Consider the following 14,191-nt stretch of genomic DNA (forward strand, 5'->3'; position numbering starts at 1 on the left):
AAAGCAGTGTTCCAGGAAGAGTGAGATGGACTGTAGGATGGGCCAGAGAGAACACGGCAGGGTGAGCCTTGTTGATTGCCTGTAAGCCGAACAGGACACCCTCTGCCAAATTCTCTTGAGGAGATGCTCTGGGACATGAAGCTGGCTGAGCCACGTGGAGCCTGGGATGAGGCATCTCCATCCATCTTCCACGGGGCTTGACTCTCTCATTCCTTTCTCTCTGACATTGGACTATCTGTGACCCCTCCTCATCCTGCAGCCTCAGCCCTGACTCCACAGAACCCCCATCGATTCTTCCAGATCGTCTCAATTCAGTGCCTGCATCAAACTCTAACCATTTTGACTTCAAGAAGTTACTAAATTGACTTTAAAGTGTTATAACGGTTCTAATAATAGTAACAATAATAGCAAACACTTACGTGGCACTTACTACACGCTGCTGACTGTTCAAATTGCTCCCACATATATTATTAACTCATTCAAGCTTCCCAGCAACCCTGTGGGGTCGATACAGCTATTGTGTCCATTTTACAGATGAGGAAATGGAGGCACAGAGAGGTTAAACAACCTGGCCGGGTCACACAGCATGTAGTGGCCAAGTCAGGAAATAAACGCAGGCAGCCTGCCCCCAGGACACTACTCTTAACCATCCGGCTCTGCTCTACCATCCGAGTCGGAATAAGAAACATCCAGGGGAAACGAGTCATTTCTATCGTAAGGATGTTGTCTGGAAAGATGCTGGTGACATCACCGGACTCCTTTTTGGGAGGACCGTGGGAGAGATCCTTGCCTGTTCTTGGGCCAAAAATAGTGATGCTTTCTCCGGAGCATCTGGCGTGCTTTTGTTTCAGGACACTGAGAACCGCAGAAATGACCAGCTTTCTCCTTTTCGAGTTGGCTGCTCTGGAGCCTGGAGCCAAATTTATGGCCCAACCATATGCTGATGTTCAGGTTTTTAAGAGATGAGTTTTTCTTAGCCTCACTTCTGGCTCCACGTCCCCCCTTTTCTCCTTTGCAAAATAAATTTTTGTAAGGGATTGAAAAACATTTTTACAAGACCACTACGTGTTCATTGTAGAAAACTCAGAAAATAAGATAAATTGGAAGATGGTGACAAAAATCCCGACTAAGCCTCAATGTTAATGGCTGCATAGTATTCCCTCCTGTGGGTACACCTTATGTTTTGAAATCAATACACTATGGTCAGACAACTGGAGGGAAAAAATTACAGCCATGCTTTTTTTTAAACAGCGCTTTAATGAGCATCTTTGCAGCCATCGAGGGCTGGTCCATGCGATTTCCCAGGGCTCGATTCTTAGACGCGGATTGGCTGAGTTCAATGCAAATGCAGAAACCTCAACACTGGGTCTAGATTGGCAGACTGCCCTCCAGGAGCATCTAATTCCTACCCCTGTTTAACCGGAGCTATCTGTGGTCTTTTACATATCCTTGTACTCCACTTGGAATCCTCTCTGAAACAAGGCAAGGTACAAATAAATATATGAGCCCCAAGCTGCATCTGCTTCCTGATTAAATTATCCAGCCTCAAACGCAATCATATCCTTGTCTTATTAAGAGGCAGGCGCTCGCTGTATTCCTGTCGGCTAATCCCCCGTAGCCAGTGCTGGATGGATGGCTGCCCCCGGGCTCCTTAGCAATCCCTTGGCCCCGGCAGAACCAGGAATTGTTTTTGAAACAAAGTGTAGGCGGCAGAGATATAGGCTGAGACGATGGTCCTGGGTGTGACAGCGAGGAACGCTTTTCCTGCGTGTCTCCTAGTCCGTCAGTCCTGGACCTGTTATGGAGACTGCTGCTTAATCGGGTGCAAGGACTTGAAAAATCCCAGCCAGAAAAGACAATTTGAGGCCCAGCCACCTGAGCGCATAGTTGACCCTCTTAGATCCCCTTAGCAGGAGCACTAAACTCAGAACCAGCAGCTCAGCCGAGAGAGCGTCTGGCTTCTCCGGCGCATGTGCCACAGCCCGGGTGAGACAGGCCACCCAGTCGGAGGTGTCTGTACCTGGAGAGCTCACCTGGGCTCCCACACCTGCGTTACGAGGCATTTCCATTTGTGTAGACCATTCTCCATCCATCGAACTGTGACCCCCCCCCCCAAGACTTTATGACTCTGGATCCAAGCCACACCCATTCTGGGAGAGCTGGGATTTGGATTCTCAAACACTTAGCCTTCCAGGACATTCCAGCGGTTCCCCGGGCACATGAACTTGCCTGCATATCTGAACATGAACCTGACGGGCAAAACTCAGGATGTCTGCCGTGCCGAGATTTGGCAGCCAAACCCCAGGCATTTAATTACACTGCTGCAGAGAACACTCCAGCGAGGTGCGTCCGACGCAGACAATTATTTTAGGAAAGCCGTGGAGGCCTCCTCTCCTCACCACTTAAATCTTGCTTCTCTTTTACAATTCAATATTTCAATTGTTGAGAAAATGACTTGTTTGCTTCAAAGGACATGCTAGGAAATGTTGGAAGGAGATGTTAATTATGTTGAACCGGGCTGCTTTGTCTCTGCGCAAATGGAGCTCTTCAGGGGGTTCTGTCCAAATTGCTTGGGGAGCAAGCCAGGGGAGCACGGGTGGGGGTGCTTGGACTCGCACACTTTTTTTTTTTTTTTGCTGAGGAAGATTGGCCCTGAGCTAAAATCTGTTGCCAATTTTCCCGTTTGCTTGGGGAATATTGTCCCTGAGCTAACAGCTGTGCCCATCTTCCTCTATTTTGTAGGTGGGTCACCACCACAGCGTGGCTGACAAGTGGTGTAGGTCCACGCCTGGCATCCAAACCTGGGCTGCCAAAGCAGATTGCACCCAACCCAACCACTACACCATGGGGCTGGCCCCTGCTTTGTTTTTTTTTTTTTTAAAGAACTGGATTTGTCATGAAAGGAGGCAAAGCTAGTTCTGATTATCCCAGAACCAAGGGGAAGGCTACCTTGGGCCACCCTTCCTGTCTTGGGTTGGGCTCACTCAGAAGCAGAGCTGGAGGAGTAGAGTTGAGTGCAAATATCCATGTGGGAGGTGATTCCAGGAGGAACCAGTGGGGGAAGTAAGACAGGAAGTGAAGGAAACGCGTGCAGAGTGAGCTAATGAGCAGGACGCTGTGGTGGGCGCAGGTCCCAGGGGGGTCCCCTGGCAAACCGTGTGCAACTCGCACCTCCGGGTTCTCCCACCCGAGAGGCAGAGGGCTGGTGTTGATCACTACCTTCCATGAGGCGTTGTTGGGACTGCCGGCTGGGAGGGACTCTGCCTGCCCAGTGCAAAGGCAGAGTGGGCTCCGACCACTAGAGAAAGCCCTTGGCAGTGGGGATCCTGGGCGCTTCTGGCAAGACCAGAGAGGTGTGGACCATACCTGCGTGCAAGGGAGGCTAGGAAAGCGAATGACTTCATTCCTCCAAGGGGGAGACGTGGACTCAGAAAGAACCTCGGAAGGGTGTACACAAGGCACAAAGAATGACTAATTACAATAGTTTCAGATGACGTTTCTGAATGGTTTGTTTTTCTTATAAATTAATGGAGGAGTCAAGCTCGTCTGTACAATGATATCACCTGCTCACATTCCCATAAGCTTGAAAAAAGAGATTTTATTGAGTGGGAGAGAAAAAGGTGGGCTAATGGCTGGAGCCTCCGGGATTGCTCGTAACTCACAGCCTGGCTTCTCTGTGCTGCGGCTCGTGGGAGCCGCCTCTGCTGGGCCATCAGTAACAGCTGTGCGAATGATCGATTATTATGGGGCTTTGTTTCTCTGTTAAACACTGGGGTTTTATCAGAATTTCTTCTGGGCCCAAGGAATGCATCCTAGGTGGGACCAGAATCTTCCACGTCCCACCTCTGTGGCCACCACCCATCAGTGCTTGTGTGGACTGGTGCAGTCGCCTCTGCTCTGGTCCCCGACCCTCGCCACCCACGGTCTGTTGCCCCCACAGCAGCCAGAGGGCGCCTGTGAATGCTTGAGTCAGGTCATGTCCATCCGCTGTTTAGAACCCTTCATGGCTCCCACCTCACTCAGTGCAAAAACCGAAGTCCTCCCCCCAGCCCACAGGCCCTGAATGCACTGCCCTGTCCCCTCCCTGTCCTCACCTCCCCCTGCACTTACCTCCTTCCTTACTCCACTCCAGCCACACCAGTCTCCTCCATGTTTCCCAAATACACCAGGCACAGTCCTGCCTCAGGGCGTTTGCACGTGCTGTTTTCTTTGCCTTCCCCAGATATCTGCATGGCTCCTCCCTCATCTCCTTCAGGTCTTGACTCAAGTGAATTCTTCTCTTGGAGGCCTTGCCATGCCACCCTAAAACTGCAAACCCCAATCACTCCCAACCCCAGTGTCCTCCATCATTTCTTCCCTGCATTTCTTCTCTCTATGGCACTCATCACTCTTTAAATATTTGATATTTACTTGTTTGTTTATTTTTCTCTCTCTCTAATGTAAACTCCTAGAAGAGCTGTTGTGTTTGTATCTTTTGTTCACTGCTGTGTTTTCAACATCCAGAATACAGCCTGACACACGGTAGGAGCTCAATAAATCTTTATTGAACAAATGAGACCAACATGCTCTTATAAAACCAAAGAGATTTGGACTTGTGACTAACTCCAGTGTGTTCTGGGGAAGCTCAAGGGGGCCTGATCTGGAGGCCTATCATGTTCCATCCAGGAGTATCCAGTGCTTTTCAAACAATGTTTCTCAAATCCCTCCAGATATTGATTCAAATTTGTGGGGCTCAAAGTGTCCCATCCTTTCTCCCCTTCTCCTGGCTCATTCATCCCTCGAGTTCAGCTCAAATCGTGGGGCACCTCCTCTGAGACCCCCTGTTACTCCCTGCACTTTCTTTGAGGCCTTCACTGCAGCATATTATTCTAGAAGTATCAGTGGGATTATGTGCTTAATGTCTATCTCCTCACATCCCTGGACAGCAACCAGATATGGTTTCTTTACCCCTCTCTTCCTAGCCCCTACCCCAGACTCTGTGCCTGGCATAGAATAGGCACTCACTAGATATTTTCTAATAAATTTGGAAAATTATGACTCTCTCGAGTTTCCCGATGCACATTAGCATTTCAAAGGCTCTGATAAGTCCTGCATTAAAGACACTTATTTCATGCAGCAATGCACAAACTTATTTGACCACAGAGCGTCCTTTTCCAGTGTGCCTGGTGAGATTGCCAGTGTTCCAAGGAGCGTGGCTTGGGAAACACAGCCATAATTCATCCCCGAATTATCTGAGCAGCATAGCATAAACTGACTTGAAGTTCCATTTAGGAGGAATCTGAAGGTGATACTTTCTATTCAAGGGTCTGGAAGTCTCTTGAGGATTCTGTCACCCTTTGGCTGTTACCTTGCCTAGGTTCTCAGGAGCAGGGGGTGGGGGGATGACAATAGTAAGGTTGTGTTTAGTGGCCCCTAAGGTATATCCACAGTCACCGTGGGCTGGGGAAGCAGAGAGGAAGGTCCAGGTTTGGGGGTCAGTATGAATGGGTCTATTTCTACTGGTGGTTATGGAGGCAGTGTTGTGTGTGTGTGAACATGCGTGAGAGAATGAATTCCAGTCTTGTGGAAGGGCTCGAATCCCGCCATTCCTTGCTGTGTTTCTTAGCCCTGCATACCTCAGTCTTGTCATCTGTAAATGGGGCTCCCTGAGGAGGAATTGAGATACATGCATCAGGCCCTCAGCAGATGGTCCGGCACTTTCCAGGGGTCCAGCAAAGGGCGTCTGTCGTTTCCCTGGGCCCCCACTCTCCCCCGGCAGGGGCAGGTGAATGCCCCCCTGGGTCCCCGCTCTCTGACCCCTGACCTCCCTGCAGACCCTCTTCCAAAGCCCCGACGAAGGCTGGCAGCTGTACACGTCGGCCCAGGCGCCCGACGGGAAATGCATCTGCACGGCTGTGATCCCCGCGCAGAGCAGCTGCTCCCGCGACGGCCGGAGTCGGGAGCTGCGGCAGCTGATGGAGAAGGTGAGAACCTCCCAGGTTCCCTGAGGAGGCCGGGAAAACCTCCCAGTTCCCACCCTGCCCTCTGCCCCCGTCCTGAGGACTGGGGCCGGATCTAGCCGTGCGGATTATGTAGCGCTGGCACTACCTGGCCACCCTCCAGGTGGATATCTCAGTCAATATCTGTTCAGTGTGTCTTTGGAGGAGACGCTGAGCGCTGCGTGGGGACCCAGAGAAGGAGGACCCCAGTGGCAGGGTCTGAGTCTCCTGTGTGTGAGCTCCGGCCCCCGCCGTGCACGTCCCCTCAGCCCTTTCGTGGGCCAGACTCACCTGCTAAGATGTTTTGTGTCCCTTGTGGAGGGGTCTCACCCTCCATCCCAAGAGACTCACATAGAGATTCCTTCCCCTTCTCATCATGGTCGGTATAAAATGGTCCCCATTCAATACATCCCCAACGATGTTTCGGTGCCCTTTATAGACCGATGGCTGCCCCTTGCCGCTGCCCATTAGTCAGCCCTGATGTCGATGTTGAAAGGGACCGGCCACCTCCCACCGCCATCCTCTAGAGGAGAGAGCTGAGGTTCAGCAGAGAACCTTGGCCCTGCAGTCTCCTGCCCATTAACTCTGCAGGATCCTGGCCTGCGCACAACACCAGAACTGCTAACCCAACGGTTTGGGACGTCCACGTGGCGTCCTCTGATTATGGACGATGGCTATCAGAATGTTTTGTGTCCAGGATGGGTATCAGGCTGTGGGATTTCTGAGAACTTCCAAGTGTCGCGTGAACGATGGTTCAGGAAAATCTGTGTGTTTCGACAAGCATCCAGTGTTGTCTCTGGGTTTACCCTAGCCAGGTGGAATTCACCTTGGCGAGGTGGCGCTCACCTTAACCAGGTGGAGGTGGGAGCTAAGGGGCCCTCTGTCTGGGTTAGGAGAGGCCAGGGCAAGGAAACTCAGTTCATTCATGTAGCCAAAAAGCATTTATTGAGCCTCTAGTCTGGGCCAGTGCTGGGCACTGGGGATTCAGCTGTGGACAAGCTAGACACCAGGTCTGCCTCTGAGGATCTGCCTGAAGGAGGCAGATGAATAAGAACATTCCACGTAGTAGTCAGCTGGGAAGAAAATAACCACGTAAAGGGAGAATGGGTACCTGAGGCAGGGCGGTCAGGGAAGGCCACTCTGAGGAAGTGAGGCTGGAGTTGAGCCCTGAAGGATGAGAAGGAGCCAGCCGTGGGAAGACAAGAGGAACAGCGCTCCAGGGAGAGGGATCAGCAAGTGCAAAGGCCCTGAGGAGGGGAGCAGCTTGGAGTCTGAGAGACACAGGGGGCTGGTGGTTGGAGGGGATGAACGTGGAGAGGAGGCAGGTGTGGGGGCAGGACCAGCCCTCAGGGTCTGCACAGGAAGGGGGTGATCCCATCTTCCTTTTGAAAAGCTCCCTCTGCCTGCTGTGTGGAGAACTGAGTGCTGGGGGCAAGGATGGGGGCAGGGAGAGCAGGTCAAGAGGGGAGAGGGGAGAGGTGACGGTGGCCAGACCAGGCTGGAGCCAATGGACGGGCGGGGCATGCCATTGGGAGGTTGCTGGTGAGATCAGGGGAGCAGGCTGGTCGGGTGTTTGACCTCCGGCCCTGCCAGGCCTTGTCTGTGGCATCTCAGGGCGGGGGTGGAGTCTGGCTGTCCCTAACCCTCCCAGTTCCTAGGTCCAGAACGCCTCCCAGGCCATGGAGGTGCTTGAGTTGCGGACGTACCGTGACCTCCAGTACGTGCGCAGCATGGAGACCCTCATGCGGAGCCTGGACGCGCGGCTCCGGGCGGCTGATGGGTCCCTCTCCGCCAAGAGCTTCCAGGTGGGTCCTTCTGGGTTCAGGTCAGGGGTCAAGGGAAGAATTGGGATTGGTGGCCATTGGTTCCGAGAGTGGGGTCACGTCTGGGAAGGACCAAGGGTTGGCCGGGACCCAGGGTCCAGTGTAGGCCAAATGTCAAGGGCCAGATGTACATCAAAGAGGTGAGGTCATGGGTCAAGGGTTGGGGTCAGGTCTGGGTCAAAGGTCAGGGGTCGGGATCAGCGAGTGGTCCTTCTTGGTGGGCAGGAGCTGAGGGACAGGATGACGGAGCTGCTGCCCCTGAGCTCGGTCCTGGAGCAGTACAAGGCGGACACGCGGACCATCGTGCGCCTGCGGGAAGAGGTGAGGAATCTCTCCGGCAGCCTCGCCGCCATCCAAGAGGAGATGGGCGCCTACGGGTACGAGGACCTGCAGCAGCGCGTGATGGCACTGGAGGCCCGGCTCCACGCCTGCGCCCAGAAGCTGGGTATGCCTTGACCCTTCACCTTGACCCCTGACCTCTAAGCCCAACCCTTATACTCCCTTTGTGCCCAGAAGCTGGGCACAGTTTTGACCTCTAACTTCTAAACTGTGACCCTTGATCTCCCTACCCAAGGCCAAAAATAGACCCAGAAGCTGGAAATGGCCTGACTCTATCTCGGGACCAGATTTCTGGACCCTCCCTCACCCCTGGTCCCAGCTCTTCCCCATTTGATCGCACCACTTCACCCTTGCCCTGCCTCCCTCGGGCTCTTCCCGTCCCCCACCCTCATCCCCCCTGTTCCTGCCTCCCAGGCTGTGGGAAGCTGACTGGGGTCAGTAACCCCATCACTATCCGGGCCATGGGGTCCCGCTTCGGCTCCTGGATGACCGACACGATGGCCCCCAGTGCGGACAGCCGGGTGAGTGACTGTGCCCAGCCCAGGGATCAGAGCCTTGGGGAGACATAGCCTGTGGCTGCCCGCAGGTGCCCAGGGATGCCACACCAATGATTCTCTTGTAGCACGAAGTGTCCTAGGATCTCCAGGGCCCTTGGATCTTCCCTTGACTGTCTAGTGACTGGCAAGTGACCAAGGGCCTTCCAGCCCTGTGAATCCCAAGTCTGTTGACTTCTCATGACTGTATAGACGCTAATGGGACTAGTGCTGCTGACCAGCTCCCAATCACCATTGACCTCTAAGGAATTATCAGTGACCAGTGCCTTCCCAAGGACTAGGACCTACCAGCACCGCTCAATGACCTTGGGACTTCCAGTGGCCTCCATGGTCAGGATTGCCCATCACCTCTGACCCACAGGAATCCTCCACTAACTACCCAGTGACTATCCTAGTGACTGGCATTGGTTACTGGGTGGCCACTGAGTATCACAGATTAGAGGTTCATAACTAGCCACCGCCCCACTGTGATCATTGGCCTCCCAGGGATTATGCTGGTTCAACCAAGTGGTTAAGAGCTTGGGTTTGGGGGGCCGGCCCCGTGGCATAGCAGTTAAGTGCGTGTGCTCTGCTGCTGGCTGCCTGGGTTCGGATCCTGGGCGCGCACCGACGCACCGCTTGTCAGGCCATGCTGTGGCGGTGCCCCATATAAAGTAGAAGAAGATGGGCACGGATGTTCGCTCAGGGTCAGTCTTCCTCAGCAAAAAGAGGAGGATTAGCATGGATGTTAGCTCAGGGCTGATCTTCCTCACAAAAAAAAAAAAAAAAGCTTGGGTTTGGGAATCAGACTCGGATTTACATCCTGTCTCCACCAATTCTTAGCTAGGGAACCTTGGACAGGTTCCTTAATGTCTCTGAGGCTCAATTTCCTCATCTTCAAAATGGTTGTGATAATGTTGGCGTTAAAGATGCTTAGCCCAGTAACCAGCACTAGTAAGGGCACTCACAAATGCTAATTAACACGGCCACAGTGAGTGATGATGATGGAGAAGATGCTGATGACAGGCCTGGTCACCTTGTGGTTACAGGGGTAACCCACGGGCAATGGATTCAAGTGACTTCTTATCACTCAAGGGCTGTCCAGTGACCAGTGAATTCCTAGGCCCAGTGAGTCGCCAGAGACTGCAATTTCCCCTGATCCTTAGGCATCAAGCACCATCCACTTAGGGTCTGTCTTAAGACCAATGGCATTCCCTGACCATACAATCCCAGTCACTGGGACTATAACTGGCCATGAACGGCCACTGGACGTTCCATGACTGGGTAATGACCGCTTAGTGACTGTTGATCCCTAATGACCACGGTTGATTCCTGAGTGGTTGCTGGAACCTTAGGGTCACTGGCAGGGGTCCCCCAGTGACCGGCGGCTCTCCCGTAGGTCTGGTACATGGATGGCTATTACAAGGGCCGGCGGGTGCTGGAGTTCCGCACCCTGGGAGACTTCATCAAAGGCCAGAACTTTATCCAGCACCTGCTGCCCCAGCCGTGGGCGGGCACAGGCCACGTGGTCTACAATGGCTCCCTCTTCTACAACAAGTACCAGAGCAACGTGGTGGTCAAGTACCACTTCCGCTCGCGCTCCGTGCTGGTGCAGAGGAGCCTCCCGGGGGCCGGCTACAACAACACCTTCCCCTACTCCTGGGGCGGCTTCTCCGACATGGACTTCATGGTGGACGAGAGCGGGCTCTGGGCCGTCTACACCACCAACCAGAACGCGGGCAACATCGTGGTCAGCCGGCTGGACCCGCTCACCCTCGAGGTCGTGCGGTCCTGGGACACTGGTTACCCCAAGCGCAGCGCGGGCGAGGCCTTCATGATCTGTGGCGTGCTTTATGTCACCAACTCCCACCTGGCCGGGGCCAAGGTCTACTTCGCCTACTTCACCAACACGTCCAGTTACGAGTACACGGACGTGCCCTTCCACAATCAGTACTCCCACATCTCCATGCTGGATTACAACCCCCGGGAGCGGGCCCTGTACACCTGGAACAACGGCCACCAGGTGCTCTACAATGTCACCCTCTTCCACGTCATCAGCACCGCTGGGGACCCCTAGGGGCTGCCACGCCAGGGCCACCGGGGGCCCCTTCTACTCCGCCTGTGTCCCTTCAAGGTTCTCTTTGTCTGTGTCCTGCCCTCTCTCTCTCCCCTCCTTCCTGCCCAGCTTTCCTTCTCTGCCTATTTCTATCGGTGTATTTTCTCAATGTTGTCTCTTCTCCTTTATTGATCTCTGATTTTGATAACGCGACTTCTTTCTCGTTCTTTTTATGGCTGTCCCTCTGTCTCTTTTTATTGATCTGACTCTCCAGTCCCTTTCCCTGTCTCTGCCTCTCTGTCTGTCTGTCCATCTCCGCCCTCCCTCCCCTCCCTTGTTGCTTCCCATCCAGTCTCCTTTCCTCTCTCTGCACCCTCCCTGCTTCCCTTCCAAGGAGTTGAGTGCATGGATCTGTTTCTTTTTTTTATTTACACCCTTTCTTTCCGGGTTGCCGGAATAAACGGGACCTTGGACATTTGATGCTTTGGTGGCTGTGTGTGTCCGGAAGGGGCAGAGAGAAATCATAGCCTGAGCTGGGCTCCCTTGTCTCACGCTGCAAGCTTTGTGTACGGGGGCACAAGCCCAGCCTGGGGGGCATGTGGGGGGCACGGCAGGGTGGGCCCTTTGGGAAGACAGGTGAGGAGACCCAGTCTGAAGTCATTTCGATTGAAAACAATTCGTTTAAAAGCAATTTGATCCAAACAACCGAGAATTCTATCACAACGATGAAAATTGGCCTCAAATGAGTATTCTCTGTCACTGGTTTTTTTACTCATTGATCACTCTGGTGTGTCGCTGAGCCGTCTGGCAACTTTTTAAATAGGTTTTTAACAATTTGGCTGCTTTCAAGAATTGAGGTAGGAGAGGGTAGGACACAGTACAATTTTTCGTGTTTCTTCTTTTTGCTTTGTAATTTCAAAATGATTTTAAATGAGTCGCAGCTGTTCTGAGTTAATAACAGAAAGCTAGAAACAGCCTGAAGGTGGGCTGAGTGCCTTTGGTTGAACACACTCACAGCCCGCGTCTGGAGCCCACTGAGCTGGAAGGGGCTCGAGCAGGGATGGGCCCCGACATGGGGACCATGGGGACCAGAGCTCCTGGAGGGGAAGGACGGGCCAGGCCAGGAAGGATGGGAGGCAGAAAGGGCCATGAGAGGGAGTCAGGAAGACACTGAGCAAGTAAACAGAGGCCAAATCCTCAGGGGTCTTAGTGATATGACTAAGGGAGTGGGGTCTGGCGGTCACAGAAGGGGAAGAACGAGATGAGGGCTTCATTTTAGCCAGATCTCTGGTGGCCAGAGTGGGGTGGGGACAACAGTGGTTGGGAACAAACGTAGCGCTGACGACCAGCCCCACGTTCACCCCAACCCATAGACCCCTGCTGAATCCCAAGCAGGAACATTGTGCAAACAGCCCACCGGCCCAGACCCCACCCAGCTGAGGCCACGGACGAAGCGAAACCTGCTCCTCGAGGAGGTCCCCCTCCCCCTCAATCTCCCCATCTCTAATTAATGGCCTCCCTGATTAAATAATCTCCGCCCTGTGCTGGCATCTCTGGGAACCCGGGACACTGGGGCCATACTGCAAACGAAACCAATGAATAATAAATGTGACTGCCTGATGCACTCATTTAAAACCAATTTTTCAAGAAATCTTCGAGAAAAGCAATTAATGTCCATTTAAATTAACAAGTTTGACACCGGAAAACATCAATTCCTGGATAAGCACGTTGAGAGGTACCTGCCTAAAAAAAGGCACAGGGCTGGGACACCTAGGACGTCTGCACCCCCCTCCAATGTGTATTTATTTGGAGACAAATCTCCAAGGTGAGCAGGGTGGTGGGGAGGGGGTCGTTCATCGGTCTCTGATACTGACTCCCCCCAAAGTAAGGACGGGGACATACTGCGGGCTGCTGAACCTTTGTCCAAATTTGAGACACACAGACCTGGAGACCCACATTCTCACACAGAGAACAGGGCTGGGTGTGGGTGTGGCTGTCACATCTGCACACCAGTCCTTCAACAGATGCCACAGGCGCTTGGCACCATAACCGCCGCTTCTCTCCCTCTCTCCACTCACACACACACACACACACACACACACACACACACACACACTGCACCATAACTGCCGCTTCTCTCCCTCTCTCTCTCGACACACACACACACACACACGCACGCCCAGCGCTCCTTACGCTTTTGCGTTTGCGGCTTTTGTTCCAACCAAGGATGGACAGGAGGAGTAACACCCTCCCCCCTGGCCAGGCCAGGATCATGTCATCTGTGCGCGCGTGCACGTGTGTGTGTGTGTGTGTGTGTCTTAGGCTGCCCACTGCTAACTCGGACTTCCCCTCTCATGGATGTGTATCTGGCTACATTGGGGAAGCTCTGTAGCCCATCGCATGGCCGTACCTGTGTCACCCCGAGTTGAGACGACCCACACTAGCCCTGCCCCATGGCCACAGATGCCTGAGCTGGTGCCCGTGGCAGAAGGGTGGAAAGCAGCTCCCTGGGGCCGTTCGCGCTGGAAGGTGCCAGACCAAAGGAAGGGGAGGGAAAACCGCGCTGTCACCGTCCTGAAGGCCTGGGATTGCCGGTCCCACTTCTGGGCAGGAGGTGGGGTGGGTGGGGAGCAGGTGAGCGAAGCCACAGCTGCTTTACCGACGCTGCGTGGGCTCCGGGGCATGTTTATCTAACAGCAACGTTCTTTTGTATTTGGGTTTTGGCCGCTGCACAGCTAGACTAAGGGGGAGGTCCACGGAGGTCACGCCCAGATGAGGCACTCCCAGTGTCGCACAGGCGAGACACACACCTAAGGACAACTAGAGTCACAGCCACACGCCTGCTCGGGCAGACACACACACACGCGGATGCCCAAAGAGACGGGGTGCCACGAAGCCCATTTCCCTGCCAGCCCCGCAAAGGGAAATGCGCACCCCTCCCTGGCAGCATCTCAGATGCCTAGGAGCTCCGGGGAGATCCTCACCCGGGCCTTTGGTCTGAGATCGGGGCACAGGCCCGTTCCCCGGTGGGCGTTTGCCTTGGAGTAGACTCCGCAAACCCTCCTGTCCCCCCAGCACTCATTTCTGATCCTTCCCCAGGCTCCATGGGGCTAGGAGGGGTGCAATCGCTTCCCCACCGCCACAGAACTGTGGGCGCCAACAGCGGGGCTGCTGCCTGCCTCGCGGCCCCCACAGGCAATGCAAGAAGATTCTGTCTGGAGGTGCAGCCAACCAGCCGCTCTCCCCAGCCCGCCAGAGCTGAGAGGAAACTCATTAAACCTTCCTAATGGCAGACTCCCGCTCCGGCGGGCAGCAAGAGCGATTGCTCCAGAAATCGGCCAGATGGGAGCTGGCCCAGATGACTGTTTACGAGACTGGGGCCTTTACTAGACTCAGGCCTTTGTGGGGGGACTCCCTTGGGGCCCAGCCAAGAAGGGCTTTATTTTGCTCAGGTCCCCAAAG

At 54.0% G+C, this 14,191-nt stretch overlaps 1 protein-coding gene across 3 annotated transcripts in view; it reads left to right on the forward strand.

Annotated features, from left to right (window-relative positions):
• OLFM2 (olfactomedin 2) overlaps positions 1-11,207 on the forward strand; it is a 59,227-nt gene extending 48,020 nt beyond the window's left edge. For all 3 annotated transcript variants that reach the window (XM_058525759.1, XM_058525758.1, XM_058525760.1), the window contains exons 2-6: positions 5,814-5,963; positions 7,637-7,783; positions 8,027-8,246; positions 8,555-8,661; positions 10,073-11,207. In XM_058525759.1, coding sequence (XP_058381742.1) covers positions 5,814-5,963; positions 7,637-7,783; positions 8,027-8,246; positions 8,555-8,661; positions 10,073-10,750 — 1,302 coding nt within the window. In that variant the 3' untranslated portion in view covers positions 10,751-11,207. The remainder of the gene's footprint in view (positions 1-5,813; positions 5,964-7,636; positions 7,784-8,026; positions 8,247-8,554; positions 8,662-10,072) is intronic.
• The last annotated feature ends 2,984 nt before the right edge of the window (positions 11,208-14,191 follow it).

Source organism: Diceros bicornis, chromosome 30, assembly GCF_020826845.1.
Source record: "Diceros bicornis minor isolate mBicDic1 chromosome 30, mDicBic1.mat.cur, whole genome shotgun sequence".
Lineage (NCBI taxonomy): Eukaryota > Metazoa > Chordata > Mammalia > Perissodactyla > Rhinocerotidae > Diceros > Diceros bicornis.